A 23863-nucleotide genomic window follows, 5' to 3' on the forward strand; every position below is an offset into this window, starting at 1 on the left:
AGGATGCTTCCAGAAACAGTGCCCAGGACCAGGGCTGGCCAGGATGGCTCCACAGGTGAGAGCAGTGGCGGGGGCTGGGGGCAAGCAGGGCATAGTCTGTGTCAAAATCAAAGGCTGGGGATGAAAACCAGCACAATGCCTTTGGGCTGGAGTTGTTTTCATGAAACATCCCTGGATGTTTGCACACAGGCTCTGTGTTTATTTTGCTTCCTAGGGTGTTAATTCAGCTGCACATTTTGTCTGCTGGGTTAAAGGTGAAGATAACTGAATAGAGATGCCTGAGCCCCAGAGATCCAAGCTCCACCTCACTGGATACTGGGTGCCCTGGCCATGCCTTGCTCCCACCCTGTGTACCATTTCCTTCTCCATCTCGCCCTTACTGTTTCACCTGACACCTCTCTTGGATCTGCAGGCAGATGTGGAAGCCCAGGAAGGTTCACAGGGAGTTCCCAGCGAGCTGGCAGTTATTCCACCCCAGTCTGCATAAACCCGGCCTGTGCTGCCAGCTTTTCCTTAATGTCTCCTTGTTTTTCCAGTTGTGAGTGATTGCTGAAGGGATCCCCTGGCAGAGGAGACTCGGGTTCACCCTTCACATCCCATTCACCTCTAAGGCACAGGCATGAAAATCTGGGTGTGGGTCTGCTGCTCTCCCTAAAGAGGAATTAAATCAGCTCACGCGGCGCAGGCAGCAGAGCTGAAGCGTGTGGCTCTTTAATATTCATTGGGCGTAGATGTAAAACTTTTCTGTTCCAAAATAGCCTTGCACAGAGCTGTGCTGCTCCTTCTTCTCTAAACCATTAGCAGGAGGCTGGAATTCAATGTTTCCTTTGCTTGTCTTCCCCAGTTTCCCCTGGCTCAGCCGGGAAGCAGAAGACCCTGACTGGGTGTAAAGCCTGCTTTGAGGACAGATCCCAGCACTGTGTGTGCAGTTTGTAATTCTACATTCTGCTGAGAAAGAGTCTTTGAAGCACCAACACAGGAACAAGAAATTTTGCTTTTGTTTTGAAACAGGATGAGTGGCTATGGTAGTTATGCATCTATTTTTGTGTTAACAAGAAAACATAGTTTTTCCTGTAAAAATTTGGCAGGTAGTTTCATGGATCTCTTTGGTGACTCACTGTTAACTGAGTGCAGTTTTCTTCACCATCTCAATTGCACCTTAGAATTAAAAAAAAACCTGGTCCCAGTTAGGTCCATAATAATTAAATTACCATGAAATATCCTACAGTAAGTTAAACTAGAAAGACCTCAGCCTTTTTCCTTGGTGAGTGGGAAGCTGTGATAGCACGGGGTGGGATGGAATGCTCCAGCTCAGTGCAGATAAAAGTGGGGAAGAGATCACCCAGCAGTGAGTGGAGGCAGTGGGAGCATCCCCCTGGTGCCAGGGAAATGGGACTGGATGGCAATGGATCCCTGGGCAGGGCTGGGGCCAGGCTGTGGTGAAGGATCCCTGCTGGTGTCCCTGCAGGGCTCCCGGCAGTGAGGTGAGCACTGGGACATCCATTACCCGCAGCGGGTGTCGGTGATCCAGGGAGGATCCTGTTTCCATCCCCTGGTGCCAAAGCTGCAGAGCAGCACTGGTCCAGCATCCCGCAGATCCCAGCATCCCTCAGATCCCAGCATCCTGCACAGCCCAGCATCCCTCAGATCCCAGTATCCCTCAGATCCCAGCATCCCGCAGAGCCCAGCATCCCGCAGATCCCAGCATCCCTCAGAGCCCAGCATCCCGCAGATCCCAGCATCCCTCAGATCCCAGAATCCCGCAGATCCCAGCATCCCGCAGTGCCCAGCCCCGAGACCATTCCTGCTGAGCATTCCTGGGGCACAGAAAGGTGACACGGAGTGAGCCAAGGACCTGAGGGGCCAGCAGCGGGCTGTGCCCCTGCCAGGATGGACTCTGAGTGGGATTTTGCAGGCAGCTGGATATCGAGCAGGCAAAGCCGGTTAGCAGGAAAGCTGTTTAATTCCATCGGTGAATCTCGCACCTCGTTTGCATATTCATCCCTTTGTTGGGCGCAGCTCTCGCGATGCAGCCAGGATGCAGCTGAGCCCATCGCTCATCACATTATTTTCCTCTGCATGGCTGCATTTGCTTTATGACCACAGGGATATTTCCTATTCCCTGCAGAGGCTCTCAGTGATTTACCTCTGTCCTTGCCTTAATCAGCTGGATGTTATTAGTGAGCCTTGCATTCCTCCAGCCCCTGCCCAGCATAGCACAGCCATTTACTACAGCCCCAAAACTCTGCTCCCTAAATTATTCAGAATTACTGTGTTTGCTTCGTTCCTTCTCCAAAGACAAGCACACTGTGGAGGGCACTAAAAATAAATGGGTTTGCTGAGAACTGAATCTGTTTCTTAAAGAGATGGCTCCCCTCCTTTCTGACTGTGCAGAGGGAGGCCTGCCTTTGCACACCTTGTCACCATTGTCACCCCACCAGGGTAACAGGCTCAGTGGCATTGTGGGGGCTTGGCTTCAAGGAGAAAATGAGCACCAGAAGGAGTAAAATTCTTAAAAGGATCCAATTGCACACCTGCAGCTTCTATCTTCAGACATTTCTCTAGTTAGAAAGAATTGCAGGAAGCACCCAAGGTCCCAAGAATGCCCTGGAAGCTCTGGCTGGGGGAGTGCTGGTGGGCTCCTTCCAGACCACGAGGACCAGCATCTCCTCCTGGCATGCAGCCATCTCTCCAGTACAGTCAGAATTTTTAATTTTTGGATGAAATAGCCTGGATGGAATTCACTTGGTGTCGAGCTGCCCCCTCTCTGGGTCTGCTCCGACCAGCAGGGGCATCCCCCAGCCAGCAGAGAGGGTTTAGCCTCAGCAAGGACACCTCGTGCTTATTCTTAGCCTTGTTTCTAAGAAGTGCTTTATAAGCAGGAGCCTGTGTTGATTAATGCCATGAAACATTAATGACTTAGGAGGTGAGCTGCAATCCTCCCACAGAGCAGCTCCCCACTCCCCAGCAGAGGCACAGGATGAGCCCAGCGCTGTTTTCCTTAGGCAAGGCACAGGCATTAAAGCCAAACCCAAGTTGTTCCTGAAGCCAGCTGAGCAATATGACAAAGATAAAAGGTAGGTGAAAGGGAGAAAGAGGCTGAGGTTCGGTAGATGGTGTGCACTGAAGTCCGAGATAAGGAATTTGGAAGGGTGGAAGAGTCACCCACCCAACGCTGCTACATCTCACATGGCACTGCCCTGGCTGCCAGCACAGCACAGGTTTTGTCTGCCTGAATGCAGCAGGTTGAAAAAGGTGTTGCTTTTGCCATTTGCTTGATATAGAGGAGATTTGCATGGGGCACACGGGCAGAGCTGAGCCAGGCATGCAGCAGCTCCCAGCTGGAGTGGCCAGATCCTTGGCTGTGGACAGGCTCTGGGCTGCCCTGGGCTGCCCAAACCCGGCCTAACTGGCTCGAGGGGCTTGGCCAAGGTGCTGAGCTGCAGAGACACCACCAGCAGCCGAAGCAACATCCCAGTGTGTTGGATTTTGGCAGAGATCCTTGAAACACCCCTGCCCAGCTCCTGCTCTCCACCCAGTTCCACACAACCCTATCGCAAGGATCAGAGCCTCAGGGCTGAATTAATGCAACTAGGGAACTTTAAAATGAGTATTAAATTTCTCAGGAGCATGCTAAGGCTTAATTAAAACTCCTGTCATTGTGTGAAATGGCAATGTAGGAATGTAGGAATGTAGGAATGTAGGAATGCAGGGGGCTCATTCCTGCTTTGCAAAGCATTTCATGTCGGTTTGGCAAACCATGCCTCAGGAAGGATGAGAAATCCCCTCACCTCCTCAAGGAGGAGCAAAATTAGAATAATGAACTGGTTTATAATTAATTGTACTCTGGGGACACATTCTCACGCTGTCTGGTGCTTCTGGTGGGAATTTTCTACAGGGAGCATCCCAACATACAATAGGTTTCAGGTATCAGGTGTGCTCCCGCCTGCATTCCTAGACCAGGTTATCAGGTTGCTCGAAGGGAGAGTAGGAGGAGTTACATTTTTTCTGGCATTTGGGGGATTTTTTAGCTGCCTTACAGATGCAGGTTAAATATTTGCTCAGGGCAGAACAAACACCCAACACAAAGGGCCCCACTGGGTGATGTGTTTCGATCGCTGGTGCTTCCCTTCATCCAAGCAAAAGGCAAATTAACCTGCCTGACTTCACCACACCACGGCAGCGATGCTTTTCAGCTGCAGCACAGGCTGGGCTAAAAGCAGAGCCAAACCCGAGCCAAGGTCACTGTCCCCGGGCAGGGTGGCCCTGCAGGGCTGGTCCACACAAGGCAGATGTTTTAGCACTGATGGTCATTGATGTTTCAGCCTTCCCGCTACCTGCTGGTGCTGGCAGGAGGTGCTGCTGGCGGCCAGCCCTGCTCCTCCTCGCCGTTCTCTGCCTGCCTGCAAAGCGGCATTTCTAAAAATACCTCCGGCGATGTCGTCAGCCGGTGCTCGCTCAGGTCACGGAGACGTGACAGCCAGGAGAAGGAGGATGGGAGCACGGCTGGGGGACCAGGCTGAGATCACCCCAGCCAGCGTGGGTGAATCCCTGCAGAGAGGGGGCACGAGCAGGGTCCCCGCTGCCTGCACAGGCTCCCACGTGTGCCCGCAGCCCCCCAGAATGTCCAGCAGCAAGTGGGCATCCCCTGGGATGCAGAGTGCTCCCTTGAGCCGGGCAGCACGGCAGTGCAGGGAGAGGGAGCTGGAGCCTGGGCAGCAGCGTGCAGCCACTGCTGCATCCCTGGGGAGCCTGCTCCTGCTGTGCCAGAGAGCCACGCTGCCCTGCCAAAAACAGCCCAGCAGCTGGGAGGGGTGGGTGTTGTAGTGCTCACAGGTGACTATTTGAATAGGGCTGCTGGCACAGAACCCTTCCTGCATCTCAGATTTTGCTCCATGCTTATTCATTGAGTTATTCTTCTAAACTGGGGAATTCATGCATGTGCCTGCTTAATGTAGACTTACTTGATGTAATTGATACAACTTATGTGCTTTGCATAATTGCAATACCATTAAAAACCTGAAGCATTCAAAAGGCAGGAAATTACTTACCAGTTAAAGTAAATTACATAAACATTTATTTTACTCTTTACAGCTCATAAATGAAGTCAGCGATGATAAGGCTTTACAGTTGCTATCGGAAAGGGGAAAGTAGCTTTCTGTGTGTCAATATTATCCCCAAACCAGCCTCAGGAGCTGCACAGATAATGGGGTACTCATGCAAATCAGACACTGCTTAGGGCCTCTGTGTATGTACATATGGATGTGTCTATAGGCACACACACCTCTATCCATCCTTGCCAGGATCCATGCTGGGAATGCCAATAAACCTCTGGTGAAGGGTGGGGGGAGGCTGGGAGGTTTGCACTGGCTGCAGGGGAATGGCAAACGCAGTGCAGAGCTGGAGGCTGCCAGGCCAGGATGGCATTGCCTTCTCAGGGGCAAGTTTCTGTGCCAGGGGCGTGGGGACATGGAGGTGACCCTTCACAGCCCCCTTTCTCTGGGGTGAGTGGCTGGAGCAGCTTGCCCCCCAAACCAGGGAGTCCCCATCACCCCTCACAAGTGGCTGGCTGGTGACAGGGAGTGGAGCAGTGTCTCCTGGGGGGTCTCTGAGGGTGTCCAAGAGGGACAGGCCAGGATGAAAGCACAAGGCTGAATCCTGCTCCAAACCTGGCCAGGAGTGAGCAAAAGGCTGGGACTGAGTGTGGTGAGATCGGAGGTGGAGGACAGGTGGTCTGAGGGGACAGCACAGGGCTGGCATAAAACCCTCCTTTCCCAAGGGACAGCCCCTCCTGCATCCCAAAGCCACGTGGGACACAGGCGGATGTGAGCCATGGGCACGGGGCACCCACTGCCACCAGCGAGGATGCCAAGTTCAGCTCTGTAATGGGAAATATCCGGTACTGCCAGTTCATCACCGTGAGCAAGTCATGAGTGACTTGTGCCACCAAACCAGCCATTACTGTGAGGGCTGTGTGTGCAATGCAGGGAGGCAGATACAGATCACACCCTAAAAATGCATATCTGTCATATTTAAAGCAGGATTTTCTGTTGCCTTTTTGACACCTTTCTGGCTTTTGTAGAGGTCTTGGCACGTGAGCCTGTTTTCTCCATGCCTCTGGGTTAGAAAAAGGTTGTTTTTCATGTGATATCTGTGTCCCTGAGCCCGAAGAGCCTGGGGTGCCAGCTGGCATTGCTGCCAGTGGATGTTTGGGAGTGGTGGGGATGTGAGGAGGGCATAGTTTGGGTAGGTGGGTCCTTGGTGTGTAGGTCACCAGCACCACTGTCCCCATGGTCCCCCATGGTCCCTGTGGTGAGTGATGCCGGGAGGGGTGCACAGGCGGGGTGCACTTACACCGGGACTCCCTGAAGAGCACCGGACTCGGGGTGGGAACGGCAGAGACACACGGGGAGTACCCGGGACACACCGGGAGCCCCCAGCGCTGCAGCGAAGGAGGGCCAGGGGAGCCCGGCGCGGGCGGGCCGCCCTGGGAAGGGCACGGGGAGCACCGGGGCTCCCCTGCGCTTCCAGGGCTCCGGCCAGCGGGGCCGGGGTGCCCCGGGGAGCACCGGGAGCCCTCCGCCGCCCGGTGCGGGAAGGGGAGCCCCGCCTCCGCCGCCCGTCGGGGCTTTCACGCGTTTCCGTGGCAACGAGTGCGGGGCGGAGCTCGGCGCTTCCGTTACCGAAGTGCCCGGGAAGGCGGGGACGGGCCGGGGCTGTGCCCGGTGCCCGCTGCTGCCGCCGCCCCGCGCCCGGTGAGTGGCCCCGCGGGGCGGCACCGGCACGGCCGGCACCGGGGAGCCGGGCTGGACCGGGCAGGGCCGGGGCTCCCTTTGTCTGCGGGCTGGCAGCGCTGGCACGGAGCGCCCGGGGCGCGGCGAGAGCGCGGCGAGAGCGCGGCTCCCCGTTAGCCCGCGGCGGCACCGGGAGCGGGAGCGGGGCTGCGCGGAGCGGGGCGCGCCTCCTGCCCGCCGGCACCGACACCGGCACCGGCACCGCCCCGCCGCGGGTCCCGCCCGCCGGCCGGGAGAACAAGGGACCCCACGGTGGGCTGGGCGGCTCCGCGTCCGGTTCCCCGCCGGAGCGGCCCCGGTGAGGAGCGGCGAGTGCGGAGCGGAGCGGGCGGTGCGCGGTGTGCGGAGCGGAGCGGTGTGCGGAGCTGTGTGTGGAGCTGTGCGCGGAGCTCTGTGCGGAGCGGAGCTGTGTGCGGAGCTGTGTGCGGAGCGGAGCTGTATGCGGAGCGGAGCTCTGTGCGGAGCTCTGTGCGGAGCTGCGTGCGGGCGGTGCAGCGCAGTGTAGGGCTTTGTGTGCGCCGAGATGCGCTGGGCGCGGTGCCGCCCGGCTGCAGGGCTGCCCGCGGTCCCGGAGTTCCTAACTCCCTAAAGTCAGCCCCAGCCCGAGGTTAGGAGGGGCCTGGAGAGGCTTCAGGAATGAGTAAATTAATTACAGACACCGTTTATGTCACATCCGCTGGGAGCACGGAGGGAGCCCGGGGCTGTCGCCTTTTCGGGAGCAAAAAACGGGATTGATGCAACTTCCTGCGGGTTTCGGGAGTCGGAGCTGGTGCTACCGTCGCGTTTCGCTCCAGAACGTCCCGCTGGGATTTACAGCTGGACATGAGACCGGCTGAGATGTCCGTCCTTGCGCTTCTCCGCAGAGGTGCTGCTGGAGTCGGGACCCCCGTGCCATGATCACATCCCGAGCCGCCTGGGATCTGCGATCCGGGCCCTCCGCCCGAGCCGCCTGGAGCACCAAGGACCTTGCCCCGGACCGTGAGTACTGCACCGTGCCTTGTCCTTGCCCCTTGCGGCTCAGGCTGCTGCACTCACGCCCTGCTCACTGGGGAAGGAGAGGCTGGGAACAGGCCAGCCTGCATTTTTCACATTTCTTTCCGGATGAAGGTCAAGATTTGAGAAACGGGGACTCAGAAGCAGGCACAAAGCTCTGGGCAGCCTGCTGGTGAGAAGAGAGGGCTGCCTCCATCTCCCTCCTGGCCCTTCTGAGCGGGAATCACAGGAGAAAGGTTAAAATTTAACATGTAAGATAGAAAACAGAGCGATCTGCATGGCAGGGTGAATGCAGGCCCTTTGCCTCTTCCCAGCCTCAGCTCCTTGGACAGGCTCCTTGTCCCTCCCTGCATGGACCCCATGGGTGAGTTTAGTTGGAGTTTTGGTCTGTGGAGGCTGAGCTGCTTTGCAGGCAGGCGGGCAGCTGTCTGCCCCAACCTGCAGCTGCTTGTTGGGAAACAGCCCTTCCCACCTCCCTCATGGGAGCTTGGCAGAGGGGGAGGCTGATCCCCCCTTTTTGAACTTCTTTTGCTCTTGCCTTCAGCGTTTGCCATCCCTCTGTGCTGGCACAGCTTCTCTGGGCACAGCTTCTTCTCTGGCACTCGGGCCAGTCCAGCCGAATGCTGGTTGGCACCAAAGCCTCCAAAACCAGGGTTTTCAGCTCTCTCTCTGCCCAACGGCTGCTGCTGCCTGTGCCGGGATGGGGAACTCATGGCCTGTTATCCAGCACTTTGGAAACGCTCAATGTTCATGGCGTGTGCAAAATGTCATGGATAATTAGAGGCTGGGAAGAAGCCCAGAGTGATGGACTAACTTCATAAGGGCACATCTCCCTCTGGACATTGGTTCCACCTTTGGCCCAACTTCCTCTGGGTGATTTTAGGGGGAAAAATCTGCATTATTGAGGCTTGATTTGTGAGCAATTGAGTTTTTCCCTGCCAGCTGGAGAAGAGATTTGGCACCTGCAATGGTGGCAGCACTCGTGGCAGACAAGTGGGGGGGCACAGGGTCCCCAAGCAGTGGGATGTAGCCCTTGCCAGCTGCTTTTCTGGTAGCAGAAAAGGACACAGCCATGGGAGAAGGCTCCTTGAGTTGCTGGTTCCTTCTGTGTGGCTCAGCAGGACAGGGAAGCGCTGCCCTGGCTGCTTTCAGGTCTGGCTGCCTGACAAATGAAGGAAATATTTGGGGGCAGTGGAGGGAGGTGTCAGGGTCCGTTTGTCTGGTTTTGGTGATGCAAGCTGGCTTTGGCAGCTTTTCCGAGATAGGATCGTAGGAAGTGGAGCAGCTTGGCAAGGGGCAGAGCTGGGATATCCCTGGTGGGGGGACAGCTCTGGTCCTGCAGAGGCCAGACGGAAGCTACACCCAGAATTCTCATTACTAGTCATTGGCAACCAGTCTCCGCCCCCCGGAGGGCTAATTTTTCTAATTAACATAATTAACATTTCTAATAAAAGTCATGCGCTGTCTCTGCCACACGGTGTGGTGGCGGCAGCAGGGAGGAGGAGGAGGGTTTGCTGAGCTGGCCGAAGGCTGGCTGTGTCTGTGCCGGGCTCCCAGGTGGATCTGTGATGCTCTGTGCTCCATCCCAGGCCGTGGGCAGGACAGGCTCGGCGCTGGGGGCGGAGCAGCCGCCTCCCCTCGGGCTCCTCTGCTGCCAGCGCTGCTTCACCATAAAATCCTCAGCGTGAGCTGGCCGGACACTGCAAACCCCCGCGGGCTCTGCCGGGCGCTGCAGGTGAGGAACGTTGAGCCGGCCGTGGTGTGTATGGGGAGGGCAGTTTTAGGGTGATGGGGAGGATGCCCTGCACCCACCTGGGCCATCCCGGTGGGAGCCAACTGGTTCCCTCCCTCGCCACAACCAGTTTGTGTCTGGACCAGCAGCGTGTGCCTGGAGCAGAGCTGCTGCCTGGGTGGGGAGGGAAAAGCATCTCTGGGGAGGTGAAAGGCATCAGTGGATGGGGAGCAGTGTTCATAACAGAATAGCATTTTCTGGGTCACTCATGGGTCATGCTGGCAGGAGAGCTCAAGGCAGAGGTGTGGTAAGAAATGCAGTGCCATGAGGTGGTGTTTGCAGTGGGATGGAGGAGAAGGAGGTGGAAGGGTCAGGGACAGTGTCGGGACACCACGTACTGGTGTAGCTGCCACGAGTTCATTCCAGGCTTCAGGCAAATCATTCAAATTCCCCTTCTTTGAAAAGAAGGAAAACACTTTCTTATCACACACCAGCCTCGATGAATTTCCTTTGGCAAAACCCTTCTGGAGTCTGAGATGCAGAGGCACCGCAGACACGCGGCTTCTCCAGGAGGATGCTGCTGCCTCCTCCCAAATTACTCCCAAATTACTGGCATGTTCCAAGTGTTTGCCCCTCTGCTGGAGTGAGGGTTCCCCAGCATCACTGGCCTGTGGGGTGATGCCACAGGCTCTGAGATAAGCTTTGAGAAAGAAAAGGCAGTATTGAGCAGGGTGAGCTTGGCTGATCATCCCCTTTTATACAGCCTTATGAAAGCTCTTTTCAGATTTCTTCTGATTTCTTTGGAGCTCCATCCCACAGGGCATGAGCCATGCCTCCAAGTCAGAGTCTCTTTCTTTTTAAGGCCGTAGGGAGAAAAATGGGAAATATTCAGTATAGCTGTGTGGCCGAGCTGAGCAGAGTTTTTTATGTGGAGAACTAAAAACATGATAAGTTCATTGTGGCAGCTTCCCAACACAGAACTCCCTTGGAGGGAGGGTTTCCCCAAGCTCCGCTGTTCTGTCTTCTGCACTTCCCGCCCTGCTCGCTCCTCCTGGGAGGTGCCAGCTGCTGGCACGGTGTCCAGCACGGTGTGGGCAGTCACTGCCCAGCTCCCTGACCTGTTTCTGCCACAGGCCCTGCGGGACACGGCGTGCAAGCGGCGGGAGGAGCCGCGGCACCGGGCCCCGGCACCGGAGGAGCCGCCTGCAGCCCCCCGTGAGCCAGCAGCAGTGCAGGCAGCCTCCACCATGAACCTGGAGAAAACAGGTGAGGGGAGAGCAGGGATGCAGTGCTGGGTGCTCAGCAGGAGCGATGGGATGGGATGGGATGGGATGGGATGGGATGGGATGGGATGGGATGGGATGGGATGGGATGGGATGGGATGGGATGGGATGGGATGGGATGGGGGTTTGGTATCTGCCGGTGGGTGTCGAGGAAACCTCTCCTCTTTTGGGGTGCACATAGATGTGTGGCTGCGTTCACTGTGGGAGCAGGTCACAGGAGAAATCCAACACCAGCCAGCTGCTGGCTGCTGACAGGGGCTGATGAATTATTGAGCTGGATGAGCAGAGCAGGTGAGCTCTGATGAACCCGCTGCTGTTTCCTCCTTCTTAAGGAAAATGTAACGTGTGTGGAAACGCTTGCAGCACGCGTGGCTGTGCCAGGATGGGGAAATCCCAAAGTCCCATAGTTTCCTGTCTTTTTCTGTCAGGATTGAATTGTGTGAGCTTGGCAGAGCACATCTCAGGAGCTGCTCCTGGCCTGGTCCCCAGCTGCATCCCAGAGCAGCTCCTGAGGTGGGGAAGTGGCTGGGAAGGGGCAGGGATGCAAGAGAAAGAGGGTTGGGGTCTGACTGGCAGTGGTAACAGGGCAGAGCTGAGGAACAGGTATCTTTCCAAACGGCTTTCTGAATTTTGCAAATTTCTGCATTTTGGAAAGCACGAGGGTCACTGTGCACCCTGCCTGCCACACTCAGACCACGCAGGGCCACCAGCACATCTGCCCAGGGGGAGATGGAACACAGAGCTGGTCGGCATCGCCTCTCCCACGGATGCTGTCATAGCAAAAAGGTGCTGGAGTGTGGAGGAAGGCATGATCTGTGGGGGATTTTCCTGCCTGGCAGTTTCACTTGCAGCTGAGTGTTGCAGCTCTCAGCCTGGCTCTGCCTTGGGTCTCAGCCCAGGATTAGTGTGAGTGATGTGTGCAGACATGCGGCGTGTCCACAGGAGCCTGGTGCTTCCTGGAATTCTGTCTTACCTCTGCACCCTCCCCAGGGGTGAAAGCTGGCGTTCCTGACAACTTTGGAGATTTCAGGGTGGGGTTTTTGGTTTTTGTTTGGGTTTTTTTGTGTGTTGATTTTAAAGAGAAGACCACGGTCCTCTGCCTGAGCTGGGCTGAGCTTTCAGCATGGAAAGAAAGAAAAGCCAGCGCCTGACAGTGCTGTTTTGGGGTGTCCAGCCCATGGCATGATGACAAAACCTGTTGATTGCTTCTGGAACCGCTGCTGGACAAACTTCATGACGTGCAGTCAGCAGCAGAGTTGTGGTTTGGTCCCAGCATTTCATCTTTTTGCGGGTTACGCTGCCCCCTTAACTCCATTTAGGGGTAGAAAATCTGACTCACAGACAAAAAAGTCTCTTTTTTCCATTCGGGACATTTCCCATGAAGCAGGCAGCATCTTCCCGCAGGCAGCACAGTGATTCCCAGCACCAGCTCCTGCCTGTGAAACCTCAGGTTTCTGGTGGCAGCAGATGAAATCCACGGCAGGCAGGGAAGGGCGCCGGGCAGCCGGGATCCTGACCGTCAGTCCTGCCTCATCCCACACTGGGAGTGAGTCACGCCAGCTCATTGCTTCTTGGGAACTACCAGGTCATTTGGTAGGCTCTGATGTACGGCCAGGTTGGCTTCTGTCAGCACTAGTGGCTCTATTAACATGCAGAAAGTGATGTTTAAAATAATACTAGGAAGGTTAGAAAGCCAAACACACAAGGATTAGGCAATACGGCCATTCAGGGTACCTGTATAATTTAAATTTTGCTGCCATTATGTTTGTGTGTAATGACGCAGACTTTAATGACATGATCACACACTGCTTTTCCACCAGCACCTGCTCATTCAGAAGAAAGGATGCCAGGGTGAATCAGCGTCCTGCTGAGGGCGGTTGTTATCTGAGCGAGGCAGCAGCATTTTGGTGTGTGATGGGGCTGGGTCACGGTGCACTGGTGTGGCCTGGGATGCTCTGCTGGCATTGGCAGACCCCTCTGCCTCCCACCCAGCTGGACCCCACTGTTAGCCAGGCCTGCTCTGGTGAGCACCTTGGCACTCAGGATGCGCCTCTCACACCTCTCTGAGCTCTCTGGGATTTGTGCAAGCCCAGTTTCCTGCGTTCCCACCTCAGCCCAGCCCCTGGGGACTCCCCATGGCTGGCATTCTGCTCCCCAGCGAGGTGGCTGTGTCCTGACCAGCTCCATCTTTGCTCACGCTGCAGGAGGGAGGCTCTGTGGTGGGAAACGTGCCAGCCTGTCCACAGCCCGGCCCTTCCCCGTGATCCAGGAGGTGATGGCCTCCATGGCACATCTGCAGAAGGAGAAGCTGAGGCTGCAGGAGGAGCTGCTGGAGCTGCAGGAGAAGCTCACTGCCCAGGAGAACAACGAGCTCTCCCTCTCTCTCCAGCTGCAAGGCCAGGTATGGTGGGGACAGGGTGACACAAAGGGGTCCATCAGGGTCTTCTGCCTCGGGCTGTGGCTTGGCTGGAGCTCTGTGGCAGCTAGTGATGGCTGCATTTGGAAGGAATGTAGGATCTCCATCACTGAGCATCTTCTTCACTGGGTGCTCCTGAGCACCGGCTCTGGCTGTGCCTCCCGTGGGATGCTTGCAGTCCCCAGTGACACTGCAACAGTCCTGACAAGGCTGTGTGGCTCTGTGGACATCACATGGCCAGGAGGGCTTTGGACATCAGGATGCAGCTCTGCACCAGTCATCCATCCACTCAGCACAGGATGGCTGCCAGGGGTCAGCTTGTTAGACCAACCTAGCAGTTTAATTTTAGTGAATTTCAGCAGGTGGAAAGTGAATGTGAAGGCACAGAATTGTCTGATGAAGGGACAGGTTTTGGCCACTGTGACACGCCCCCCCCAAACCACCTCCTGCACTGGTGCAGGCACATCCTCAGCACGAGTACTTGGGTCGTCTCAGGGACATGGAAATTTTGGCTGCTCGTAAAGAGATTTGCATGTGGCTGTTGTGGAAGCTGTTACAGTCAGGTTCTGCTTGTTCCACGGGTGTCAAAAAGGAGGAGGCAATTGTCCTGCATTTGGTTGGCATGCTCTGCATGACACAAGCGTGAGCGCAGCGGGATCTGGCCGTGCGCTCGCCAGTTCGGCAGCGAGCGCAGCCGGCGCCGGCCGGAGTGAAGAGCTGGCCCAAACTTCCAGAGCTTTGGCATGGCCGGGCCATGGCTCGAGCCAGATCCAGCTGCCAAGGAGTCCCTGTCACGTCCAGAGAGCAGGATGCAGCTGGAGATGCCTGAGCAGGTAGGGGAAGGAGGAGCGTTGGTGTTTTTGGGCGCCACGGCACAGGGAATGGTGGGCAGGCTGCGGCGTGCGCGCCGACTGATTGGGCTGGCGGCTTTCCCGGAACAAGCCGCGACTCTTTTCTTCTCAATACCTCCCCTCCCTTAAAAATACTTATAAAAATAGCTTAACAATCTCCCTCAGTGGATATGGAAATGGGGTTTTCCCACTCAGGCGCTCGGCCCCCAGCCAGAGCCAGGGAGACTCGCCGTGGAAGGAGCCGATCCCGATCCCGATCCCAATCCCGATCCCGGCTGGGAGCAGCTGCCATTCCCCACCTGCACTGGGGAGCTCCAGCCGTGCTCAAGCTCCCAGCTGTGCCAAATACAGGGCACCTGGAGGGGCTGCTCACCCTGCTGCCATTTCTGCAAGGGCGTGGCTGAATAATTTTCCAGATTAATTACAGCCCGATGTCAGCACATCTGCATTGGTTGTTAATCAACAGTTCCTAAATTATGGTCCATGGAGAGCCAGTTGCTTGCTGGTTATTGGGATGGGGCAATATCCAGGCGTGTCCCAGAGAGGGCTTTGGCGGCTTTCTGGAGTGTGGAAACTGGGAGCTGGGCTGGGATCTGGGGGATGATGGTCGAGTGAGGGACAGAGCAGGTGGGTAAACCTCACTATGACACTGCCCATGAGACTGCTGGCTTCACCAAGCACTCCCTGCTGCTGTTTATTCCAATAACTGCAGATTTTGGGAGAGTCTCACTGGTCTCTGCATAAAAAAATGTTGAGGATTTTTGAGATCCACCTGGTTTTGCAGGGAGGGCAGCCTGGTCCCATGAGATGGGCAGATGCCCAGATGGGGGTTGATGGAGAGCATCATCCCATGGGACTCAGACCTGTGGCCTTCTTGAAGAGCTCTTGTTCCTTCTTTGTACCAAGATAACTTTCCTAGAAAGAAAAATAGAGCAGGTAGAGCAAAGCTGGTTGTGAGGGCAGGACAAGGCACTTCTGGCTCTTCAAACACAGTTATGGATGGGTTTGTTTTTCCCTTCTCCAAAGATGATGCCTTTTTATTTTTTTAATCATGGTTTCTGCTAGTGCTCAACACGGACAAATTATACCCATGGTTGAACAAGGTCAAAGCAAAGCTTTCATTAATGCTCATTTTAATCAGCTCGTGTGAATCAGGCGCTCAGAGCCAGGTGGAAAATTAAAGCATAACGAATGTGTGAGCCAGACTGGACCTTGGTGGCTGGGGCGGCACCGCGGGGTCTCCTCCAAAAGCTGCTGAGGTGCCTCCTGGTTCACCTGGTCTGTGTTGACAGGTGGAAACTCTGAAGGCAAAGCTCCTGGAGCAGGCACAGGAGATCAGCCGGCTGCGCTCGGAGCTGGTGAGCTGCCACTGGGGTGGGACTGAGCCACCCTTGCCCTGAGGGACACTGGAGCTCTGGGTCACTGAGGAGGAGGAGGGAACACGGGCTGGGCGGAGATGGATTAAACCTCCCCAGGGTCACAGTTTGGACCGTGCAGGCCAAGAGACACTGAGGAACAAAAGTGTGGGATTTTCTGTCCAAAGCAACGTGGCACTGGTGACCCTGGGGCTGTCACCCTGTGGTGGGAAGTGAAAGCCCCTCTGTGGGATGGGCCTCCCTGGGGACAGCAGGAGGCTCATCAATGCAGCAGGCTGAGTGATTCCCAAAGGGCAGGCAGGGAGTCCCTGGGAATGGCACACTGGGGGCTGCTTCAGTGGGCTGGGGCATCCGTGAGGGCAGCAGGCTGGGGCTGCCTGGGCTGCGTGGTGATTCCATGTCCTGTCCCACCACTCCCGGCTCAGGGTGGCACGGATGCGGAGAAGCACCGGGACCTGCTGGCGGCCGAGAACGAGCGCCTGCGGCAGGAGATGAAGGCGTTGGAGGGGGAGCTGCAGCGGCAGCAGCAGGCGCCGTGCCGGGACTGTCCCCACCTGCAGGTGAGGCGCCGGTGGTGGCAGTGGTGGTGGCAGGGTGACGGGCACCTATGGGTGACATGGCCCTGGCTGTCCTGTCCTTCACCAGGAGAATGCCGGGCTGCAGGAGCAGCTGTCCCAGCTGCAGCGGGAGGCAGAGGAGACGCGGACCAAGCTGGTGGAGCTGGAGCTGGAGGTGCAGCAGAAGACGAACCGCTTGGCTGAGGTGGAGCTGCGGCTCAAGGACTCCCTGGCTGAGAGAGCCGAGGAGGAGGAGCGGCTCAGCCGACGGCTGCGGGACAGCCAGGAGACCATCGCCAGCCTCAAGTCCCAGCCCCAGCAGATCAAGGTGAGCTCTCCTTTTTTCCTGGTTGGGCTGGATGTCTTACAGTGCCCACTAGGTGCCCAGCAAGTGCCACCTGTCTCTCTACCTTGATCACATCAGCACAGCACCATGATTTCCTAAGTTATCTCCCCCTGGGACAGCAACAGCTCCATCCCAGGCCCTTCAGGTGCTGTTTCCCCAGTACATCCCATCTGTGGGTGCTTTCCTCTGCAGTACATCATCAAGACGGTGGAGGTGGAGTCAGCCAAGGTAAAACAAGCCCTGTGCGAGACCCAGTCCCGAAACCAGTACCTGCAGGAGCAGGTGGGCATGCAGAAGCAGGTGCTGAAGGAGATGGAGCAGCAGCTGCAGAGCTCCCAGAAGACAGAGGCTCAGCTCCGAGCTCAGGTCTGAGTGTGATCCCCCCACATTCTCTGCCTGCCTGGTGCTTACCAGGTGACACAGTGTGGCAGCAGGTGGGCACTGACTCGATGTCATCCCCCACTTCTCCTCTCCCAGATCATGATGTACGAGGCTGAGCTGGAGCGAGCCCATGGGCAGATGCTGGAGGAAATGCAGGCGATGGAGGAGGAGAAGAACCGCGCCATTGAAGAGGCATTTTCCCGCGCCCAGGTGGAGATGAAGGCGGTGCATGAGAACCTGGCAGGTCAGGAGGGTGCAGGGGGCTGGCAGGGTTGCCTGCCTGGTGCTGGGGTGTCATCATCTGCCCCTCGCCCTGCCTCGTGCCTGCAGGTGTCAGGACCAACCTGCTGACGCTGCAGCCGGCGCTGCGCACCCTCACCCACGACTACAACAGCCTGAAGCGCCAGGTCCGCGACTTCCCCCTGCTTCTCCAGGAGACCCTGCGCAGCGCCAGGGCCGAGGTGAGCCCCCCCGGACCACCACCCAGCACCCTTCCATGCCGGGTGGAGGTGCTGGGGATGTCACTGAGCCTGTGGTCTCCGCTGTCCCCAGATCAGCCAGGCCATCGAGGAGGTGCACAGCACCAACCGGGAGCTGCTGCGCAAGTACCGGCGGGAGCTGCAGCTCCGCAAGAAGTGCCACAACGAGCTGGTGCGGCTCAAAGGTGTGCGGGGTGTGCTGTCCCCGAGGGACACAGAGACGTCCCCATAAGGTGGTTGGGTTGGCTGCAGGATGCTTCAGCCCACCCAGTGTTTGGTGGCTGACTCCCTGCTTCTCTCCTCCAAGGAAACATCCGTGTTTTTGGGAGAGTCCGCCCCATCACAAAAGAGGATGGGGAGGGACCTGAGGCAGCCAATGCTGTGACCTTCGATGCTGATGATGACGCTGTCCTGCACCTCCTGCACAAGGGGAAGCAGGTGTCCTTTGAGCTGGATAAAGTCTTCCCCCCACAAGCATCCCAGGAGGAGGTGGGTGCTGCTGTCCACTGCTGGTGTGGGGTGAGGAGGCAGCCACCTTCTCCTCACTCTCCCCTGTCTCCCCCAGGTGTTTCAGGAGGTTCAAGCCCTGGTCACCTCGTGCATTGATGGCTACAATGTCTGCATCTTTGCCTATGGGCAGACAGGGGCAGGAAAAACCTACACAATGGAGGTGAGTTTGCTTGGCTTTGTTTCCATCCTCTTCCTCAGCTTCCCACCCTGCAGTGCCCGGTCTCCATCACCAGGCTGGTGGCCAGCTCACACCAGGTGTGCACCAGTGATGGTCACTGCAGCTCCACAACACCCCCCCGGGCTTTGCTTCTGCTCAGAAAAAGTACAGAATAAAATGCCAAAGGGTGCTTTTTCTCTGTTTGTCACCTCAATCCTTCAGGGGACGGCAGCAAACCCGGGGATCAACCAGCGGGCCCTGCAGCTCCTCTTCTCCGAGGTGCGGGGCAAAGCGGCCGACTGGGACTACACCATCACTGTCAGCGCCGCCGAGATCTACAACGAGGCCCTCAGGTAGGGAGGGGGAAAAGGCTCCTTTAGACATCACCCCACGCTGCTCTCCCCCGCATCCCTCCACCCCTTTCTAGGCCTCACAGCTTGTCTCAGGGGCCTGGGCACTGTGTTTGGCCCTGCAAGGATTATTTTTAATTTTTTTGGTGCACACTGCCCTTCCCATGAGCTCTGTCTCTTACACAGGCTCCCAGCTGTGCCATCACTCCCACTCTGGCCCTGATGCAGCGGTGGGGGCATCCCATTCTCCCCCCTTTCCTTGCCCACGGACACTATATTTAGCAATCTGTAACTGGGAGCTGAAAGCATGAGAAATATTTTCCTTCCTAGTCCAGCCACAGGAGGGGAGGAGCCTGGGTTCTCATCCATGAGAATAACTGGGAGCAGGGATGGGAGCGGGGTCTGAGTTGGGTGAGAGGACGCACATGGGAGCCAAGAGAGTTGAGGTCTATAAATAGGATGTGCAGCTTTCCCGGGAAGAGATGGCTGCTCTGGCAGTGCTGGCACGCAGCCCTGAGCCGAGGAATGGATGCCAGCACTCCCTTGGGATGGGAATGGTAACGAGTGCCCCTTTGCCCAGGGACTTGCTGGGGAAGGAGCCGCAGGAGAAGCTGGAGATCAAGCTGTGCCCTGATGGCAGCGGGCAGCTCTACGTGCCTGGGCTCACCGAGTTCAGAGTGCAGAGCGTGGAGGACATCAACAAGGTGTGGGGACATGGGGGCAGCGGGCACAGGAGGGTGCCAGCAGGGGTGCAGTGAACTGGGGAGGGGTCTTTGGTGTGTGACTCCTGGATTTGGGAGCATTTCTGAAGCCATGGGGAGCAACAGAGACCAAAATAGGTCCTGGGTGTGATGTGACGGTCACTGTCCCATGGGATGAGCCACAGGGGGTTAAAAATAAAAGTGTGGGGCCCAGAGAGTTCCTGAGGGATTAGTGGCTTGCAACTGTCACCGCAGTGCCCTGCCTGTCACCCCCTGCCTTTGGTGCATCACCCAGACTGAGACCTGACAGCGGTCATTACCCTGATGGGCCAGGCACCCCGTGGGGGGCTGATGCTCAGGTTACATCCCTGGCCATCCCTGGGTCACAGGGGATTTGTGGTGGGACTGAGGCAGGTTGGCCTCACCCCCTCAACTCCCTGGGCTCCCCCAGGTCTTCGAGTTTGGCCACGTCAAGCGGGTGACAGAGTGCACCAACCTGAACGAGCACAGCTCTCGCTCCCACGCCCTCCTCATCGTCACCGTCCGCGGCCTCGACCGCAGCACGGGGCTGCGCACCACAGGTGGGTGTCACGCAGCAAACCCTCACTGGCTGTGGCACGTCGGGGGTCTGTAGGGCTGGGCACTGACGCCAGCGGTGTGGTTTGGCTGTGTGCCCTCAGGGAAGCTGAACCTGGTGGACCTGGCAGGCTCGGAGCGGGTCGGGCGCTCGGGCGCGGAGGGCAGCCGGCTCCGCGAGGCGCAGCACATCAACAAGTCCCTGTCGGCGCTGGGCGATGTCATCTACGCCCTGCGCTCCCGCCAGGGCCACGTGCCCTTCCGCAACTCCAAGCTGACCTACCTGCTGCAGGACTCGCTCAGCGGCGACAGCAAGACCCTCATGATGGTGCAGGTAGGGCTGGGCACCCGGTGCCTGTATCCCTGCAGCCGGGCACTGTGAGTTCTGAGCCCCTTCTCAGCCCAGTGCTGAGGCAGGTGGGAGGGAGGCTGGAATCGAGGGACGGGGCTCACCCATGGGACATCTTCCAGTCTGCAATCATGGTGCCAGCAGCAGCTCTCTTCCTGTCTCTGCACCCTAGACAAGGCCAAGGACTGGGGAATTATCTCAGAGGTCCATGATCCTGCCCTCCCTGCCTGCACGTGGATGCTATCCCTATGGGCAGCATTATACAATCACTTGTATAATTGTCTTGTCGTCGCCCCATCCCCTATTTTGTGGGAGGATTTTAAGCTCTGGCAGCTTCTCCACCCCTGCCCTGTGACCCCCCACTCCCAGCTGCTGGCACCCACACTGAGGCCTGGGGGGGCTCCCCAAGCCCCTGCACCTGCCATGGCTATTCCCGGCTGCTCCTCGCGCTGGGGCAGTTGGTGACAGGGAATCCAGCTGGCTCAGACGCTGGCTCAGGCATGGATGGACGGGGCTAGCCTGGGAGGGGTGGGTTAATAATAGCATCTCACCAGCCAGCAGCAGCAGGTTTTCTAGGGGGGAGCCCCCGGGGCGCTCAGGCAGCTGCCAGGGTGACTTTGTGCCTGCTCCTCCCTGAGCACAGGTCTCCCCTGCCGAGAAGAACACCAGCGAGACGCTGTGCTCCCTGAAGTTTGCCGAGAGGGTTCGCTCTGTGGAGCTGGGTCCTGTGTCCCGCAAGGCTGAGCTGGGCTCCTGGCCCAGCCAGGAGCACCTGGAGGTACTCAAGACACTGCTGGTGCCCTTCCTCTTCACCCTCACCCCAGGCATTCCCCCTGTTTTGCCCCCACACGTGGTCCCCAGAGCTGTTGGATGTTCCCTGTGAGCCACCCCCACTGGGGACAGTCACCTGGTGGGATGCAGGTTGTCCCCAAACTGCAGTGTCCAGCCAGTGCTGCCACCTTGGCTGTTCCAAGCCCTGTTTTGCAGCAGCCCCGTGGTACACCCTGAGAACATTTGGACACCACTCCCCAGGCATGCACTCTCTGCCTGTGAGCCCATCCCCATTCCTTCCCTCTGGGGCCTGGCCTGACCTTGGGGCTGTGTCCCCTCTCCTCCCAGGGTGACTCTCCGGGTTCTGCAGCACCACCTGGCCGGGGTCACGCGTCCCCCAGCCCAGGGCAGCTCTCCAGTCGCTCTGCCTCCATCCGCAGGAAGCTCCAGACCTCAGGTGGGTGGTGGGACAGCTTGAGAGCCCAGACAGGGTCCCTGTGTCCCAGGAGGCTCCAGCCAACAGCCCATGGCAAAGCCTGCAGTGGGGAGTGAGCAGCTCTGTAGTCAGCTCATTAGTTAACAGCTAATTAGCCATGGTTAGCACTTCCCCAAGAGCGCCCTGGTTCAAAGGCACTGCTGATGGCTCAGGTGGGGGGCAAGGGGAGGGCAATGCCAGCAGGCTGAACCTCTTTCCCCTTCGATTTCAGCCTGACTTAGGGGCAGCCGTGGCTGCCAGGTGAGTGCCTGCGGCCGGTGCTGGTGGAGGGCTCTGCTTTCACCCCGCTTCCCAGGCAGGGCAGGGCTGCTGGACTGTGCAGGGATGTTCTTGGGAATGCTTGTGGTACCAGCTCCTGCTACAATGCCACCAGACAGGCCTGGGGCACTGGTGGCTGTGCCCCTGCTGGCTGTAACCCATGCATCTCTCCCCTCAGGGAAGCTGAGGCCAATTCCCCTGTGATGAGTGCCAGCCATGGCATCCAACCTGCTGCAGGACCCAGCCCCTCACAGTGACACAGAGATGGCTGCTGGAAGACATGAAGGCTTTGGTGCTGTTCCCTTGGCCACCAGGACCCATGACCAGAGGGTGATGGCACCTATTACCATGAGCAGCACGGGGTCAGGGTCTCCCAGCAGCCATGCCCCCCTCTCAGGGTAGGGGACAGTGGTGCTGGGCAGAGATCTGGCCCCTCAGATGCTCAGCTCTGTGAGTTTATTTTTGCTGGACAGATGTTTTTAGCCAGAGCAGGGAGCTGCTGGGTGCTCCCTCCTCTCTCCAGCTCTGCTTTTACCATGAGATTTAGCTGGAAGGGGTGCACAGAGCCAGACCAGTCCCTGGCCCTGCCTCTGCTACTGCCACAGGGCCAGCCTGGCCACAGCTCCTGCAAGACTGCATCTGGGCAGCAGCCCAATGTCTTTCAGAGCAGCGCTTCCTCCAAGTTAAAAAACCCCAGCAGCTCCCTTCCCTGCCAGTTTCTGAAGCCCTGTTGTTGCATGAAGGCCCCGGTGCTGTGCATGAGCCGAGCTGCTGTTCCTCGTGGTGCCAGTGCTGCCAGGGCCCCACGCTGGCTGCCTTGGTGCCTGGCACCAGGGGAGATGGAGCAGTCTCGAATGAAGCTATTGTAAAGTTATTTACCAGTTGTCTTGTCAAGAGAGATCACAGTGTGGTCAAGATGAAAGTGTTTGAAATATTTATACCTGTTTACATGGTCTTGGAATGGAAAACTAGTGGAAAACAAACAAAAAGACTCCAAACCTCCAGTCCAAAAGCCTCTTGGCTTATATGTATGGGGATGGTGGTTGGCAGGGGCAGGGGAGGGGATGACACTGCCCTTGGACCTCTCAAGACCCACCCGTGGGTCCATTTCCTCCTGTGCAAGCCCCTGCTGGGTGCACTGATGGCTCTTTCCACCACAGCCCTCTCCTCTCGCGCTTCCACGGCGTATTCTATTTAAAAACAAAAAAGGGAAGAATAAAATTTAGCCTTTTGTAAGATTAGATGTTTCTATGTATTTTAATAATTAAAAAATGCCCTGTTTTGTAACAAAACTTATTTTAAATAAACTCTTAAAGCCAGTCCTCGTCTGCTGCGCTGTTCTTGAACCCTGCTTGAGGAGGGGTGGGTGCTTCTTCCCTCCTCCCAGCATCTCCCATGGGGCTGGAAAAGCCCATCATATCCTTCCCCTTGCAGCTGCCCCCAGGGCCAGCACAGTCCCCACCCCATTTTGCAGCTCTCGGGCTCCTGCAATTAGCAGAGCAGTGGTTAACTCCGCAGTGAGTCCCACTGTGCCCATGTCCTGCTCCACCTTGTGCTGCCCCACCTCACATCCCAATAGGCTGGTGGCTGACAGAGCCTTTCTCACACCTCATGGGGGTCCAGGCATGGGATTATCACCAGATACAGCAGGAAGCAGCTGGAGAGCAGGAGCACACACACCCTGTGGGTGTCCTGGTGCTCGAAGCAGGCAGCACTCACCGTCATCCTGCAGTGGCTCAGTGCCAGGGCCTCCTGCTGTACAAGCCACTTTTGGAGCCACCTCCTCCAGAGCCACGGAGCAGAGCAGGCACTCCCCTTTGTTCCCAAAACCTGACTGTTTGAAGATCAGCAATGTGGGGACTGGCTTTAGCTTTCCTGACTTTCCTGAAGGCCCCACTCCACCTACCCAGAACAGCCTTTCAAATGCACTCCCTGGCTCAGAGCTCATTGCCACTCTGCCCGGATCTGCTGGAGAGCCAGGGGAGGGAAATCTGTGTGCAGCCAGGGAGAAGGATGAGCCCTAAATGATGACACTGCTCCTTGGGCTGGGAACGAGCCAGCAGAGTGAAACTGCCCCCGGGATTTCCACAAGCCACCTGGCAAGTGCTGGCTCTGCTGTTGTTCAGCACAGCCTCCCAGCAGGAAGGGTGAGAATGGTCAGCTTCCTCTGGGACAGGCAGGGAACAGAGCCCTGCTTTTCCTGGGCACTCCCAGCCAGGAGCCATGCCAAGGTGAAGAGCACTTCAAGAGATTCAGGCATTTAACACAACTTTAAAAAAAAATTACAAATATTTTAATAAAATTCATTATAAGTTACAGATTCCTGGAGAACAGGCTCCAGTGTATAAAATGGGAGACAGGCTGGGAAGAGCAGGGAAAGCACCAAGAGGAACCTCTTTCCCCAGAGGAAAGAAGAAAGAGGGACAGAAAGGTTCTGACAGACATTTATTGGGGGGAAAAAACCAAAACCAAACCTCTAAGAATGGT

General features: G+C 57.2%; 1 protein-coding gene across 4 annotated transcripts; it reads left to right on the forward strand.

The window, feature by feature from the left end:
• Positions 1-28: 28 nt before the first annotated feature.
• Positions 29-22695, forward strand: KIFC3 (kinesin family member C3). 4 transcript variants are annotated; one of them, XM_064387181.1, is made up of 21 exons: positions 29-55; positions 7658-7772; positions 9377-9522; positions 10653-10785; positions 13007-13203; positions 15362-15427; positions 15871-16005; positions 16091-16330; positions 16541-16714; positions 16826-16973; positions 17060-17190; positions 17282-17393; positions 17516-17697; positions 17774-17878; positions 18098-18228; positions 18806-18929; positions 19378-19507; positions 19607-19836; positions 20495-20629; positions 20971-21079; positions 21555-22695. In XM_064387181.1, the coding sequence occupies exons 1-21, from the start codon at positions 44-46 to the stop codon at positions 21578-21580; spliced, it is 2781 nt and encodes a 926-aa protein (XP_064243251.1). In that variant the 5' UTR covers positions 29-43; the 3' UTR covers positions 21581-22695. The 4 variants fall into 4 exon arrangements, with proteins under 4 accessions (XP_064243251.1, XP_064243253.1, XP_064243252.1 ...); XM_064387183.1 differs by lacking the exon at positions 29-55 and adding an exon at positions 6668-6755; XM_064387182.1 differs by lacking the exon at positions 29-55 and adding an exon at positions 6766-7092.
• The last annotated feature ends 1168 nt before the right edge of the window (positions 22696-23863 follow it).

Source organism: Passer domesticus, chromosome 12 (assembly GCF_036417665.1).
Source record: "Passer domesticus isolate bPasDom1 chromosome 12, bPasDom1.hap1, whole genome shotgun sequence".
NCBI classification, from domain to species: domain Eukaryota; kingdom Metazoa; phylum Chordata; class Aves; order Passeriformes; family Passeridae; genus Passer; species Passer domesticus.

Excerpts from the sequence above, each read along its gene's own strand:
- KIFC3 (XM_064387181.1), top strand. Across the intron at positions 15,428-15,870 it reads GCCGGCTGCGCTCGGAGCTG|GGTGGCACGGATGCGGAGAA; the intron begins GTGAGCTGCCAC and ends CTCCCGGCTCAG. Across the intron at positions 19,508-19,606 it reads CACGGGGCTGCGCACCACAG|GGAAGCTGAACCTGGTGGAC; the intron begins GTGGGTGTCACG and ends GTGTGCCCTCAG.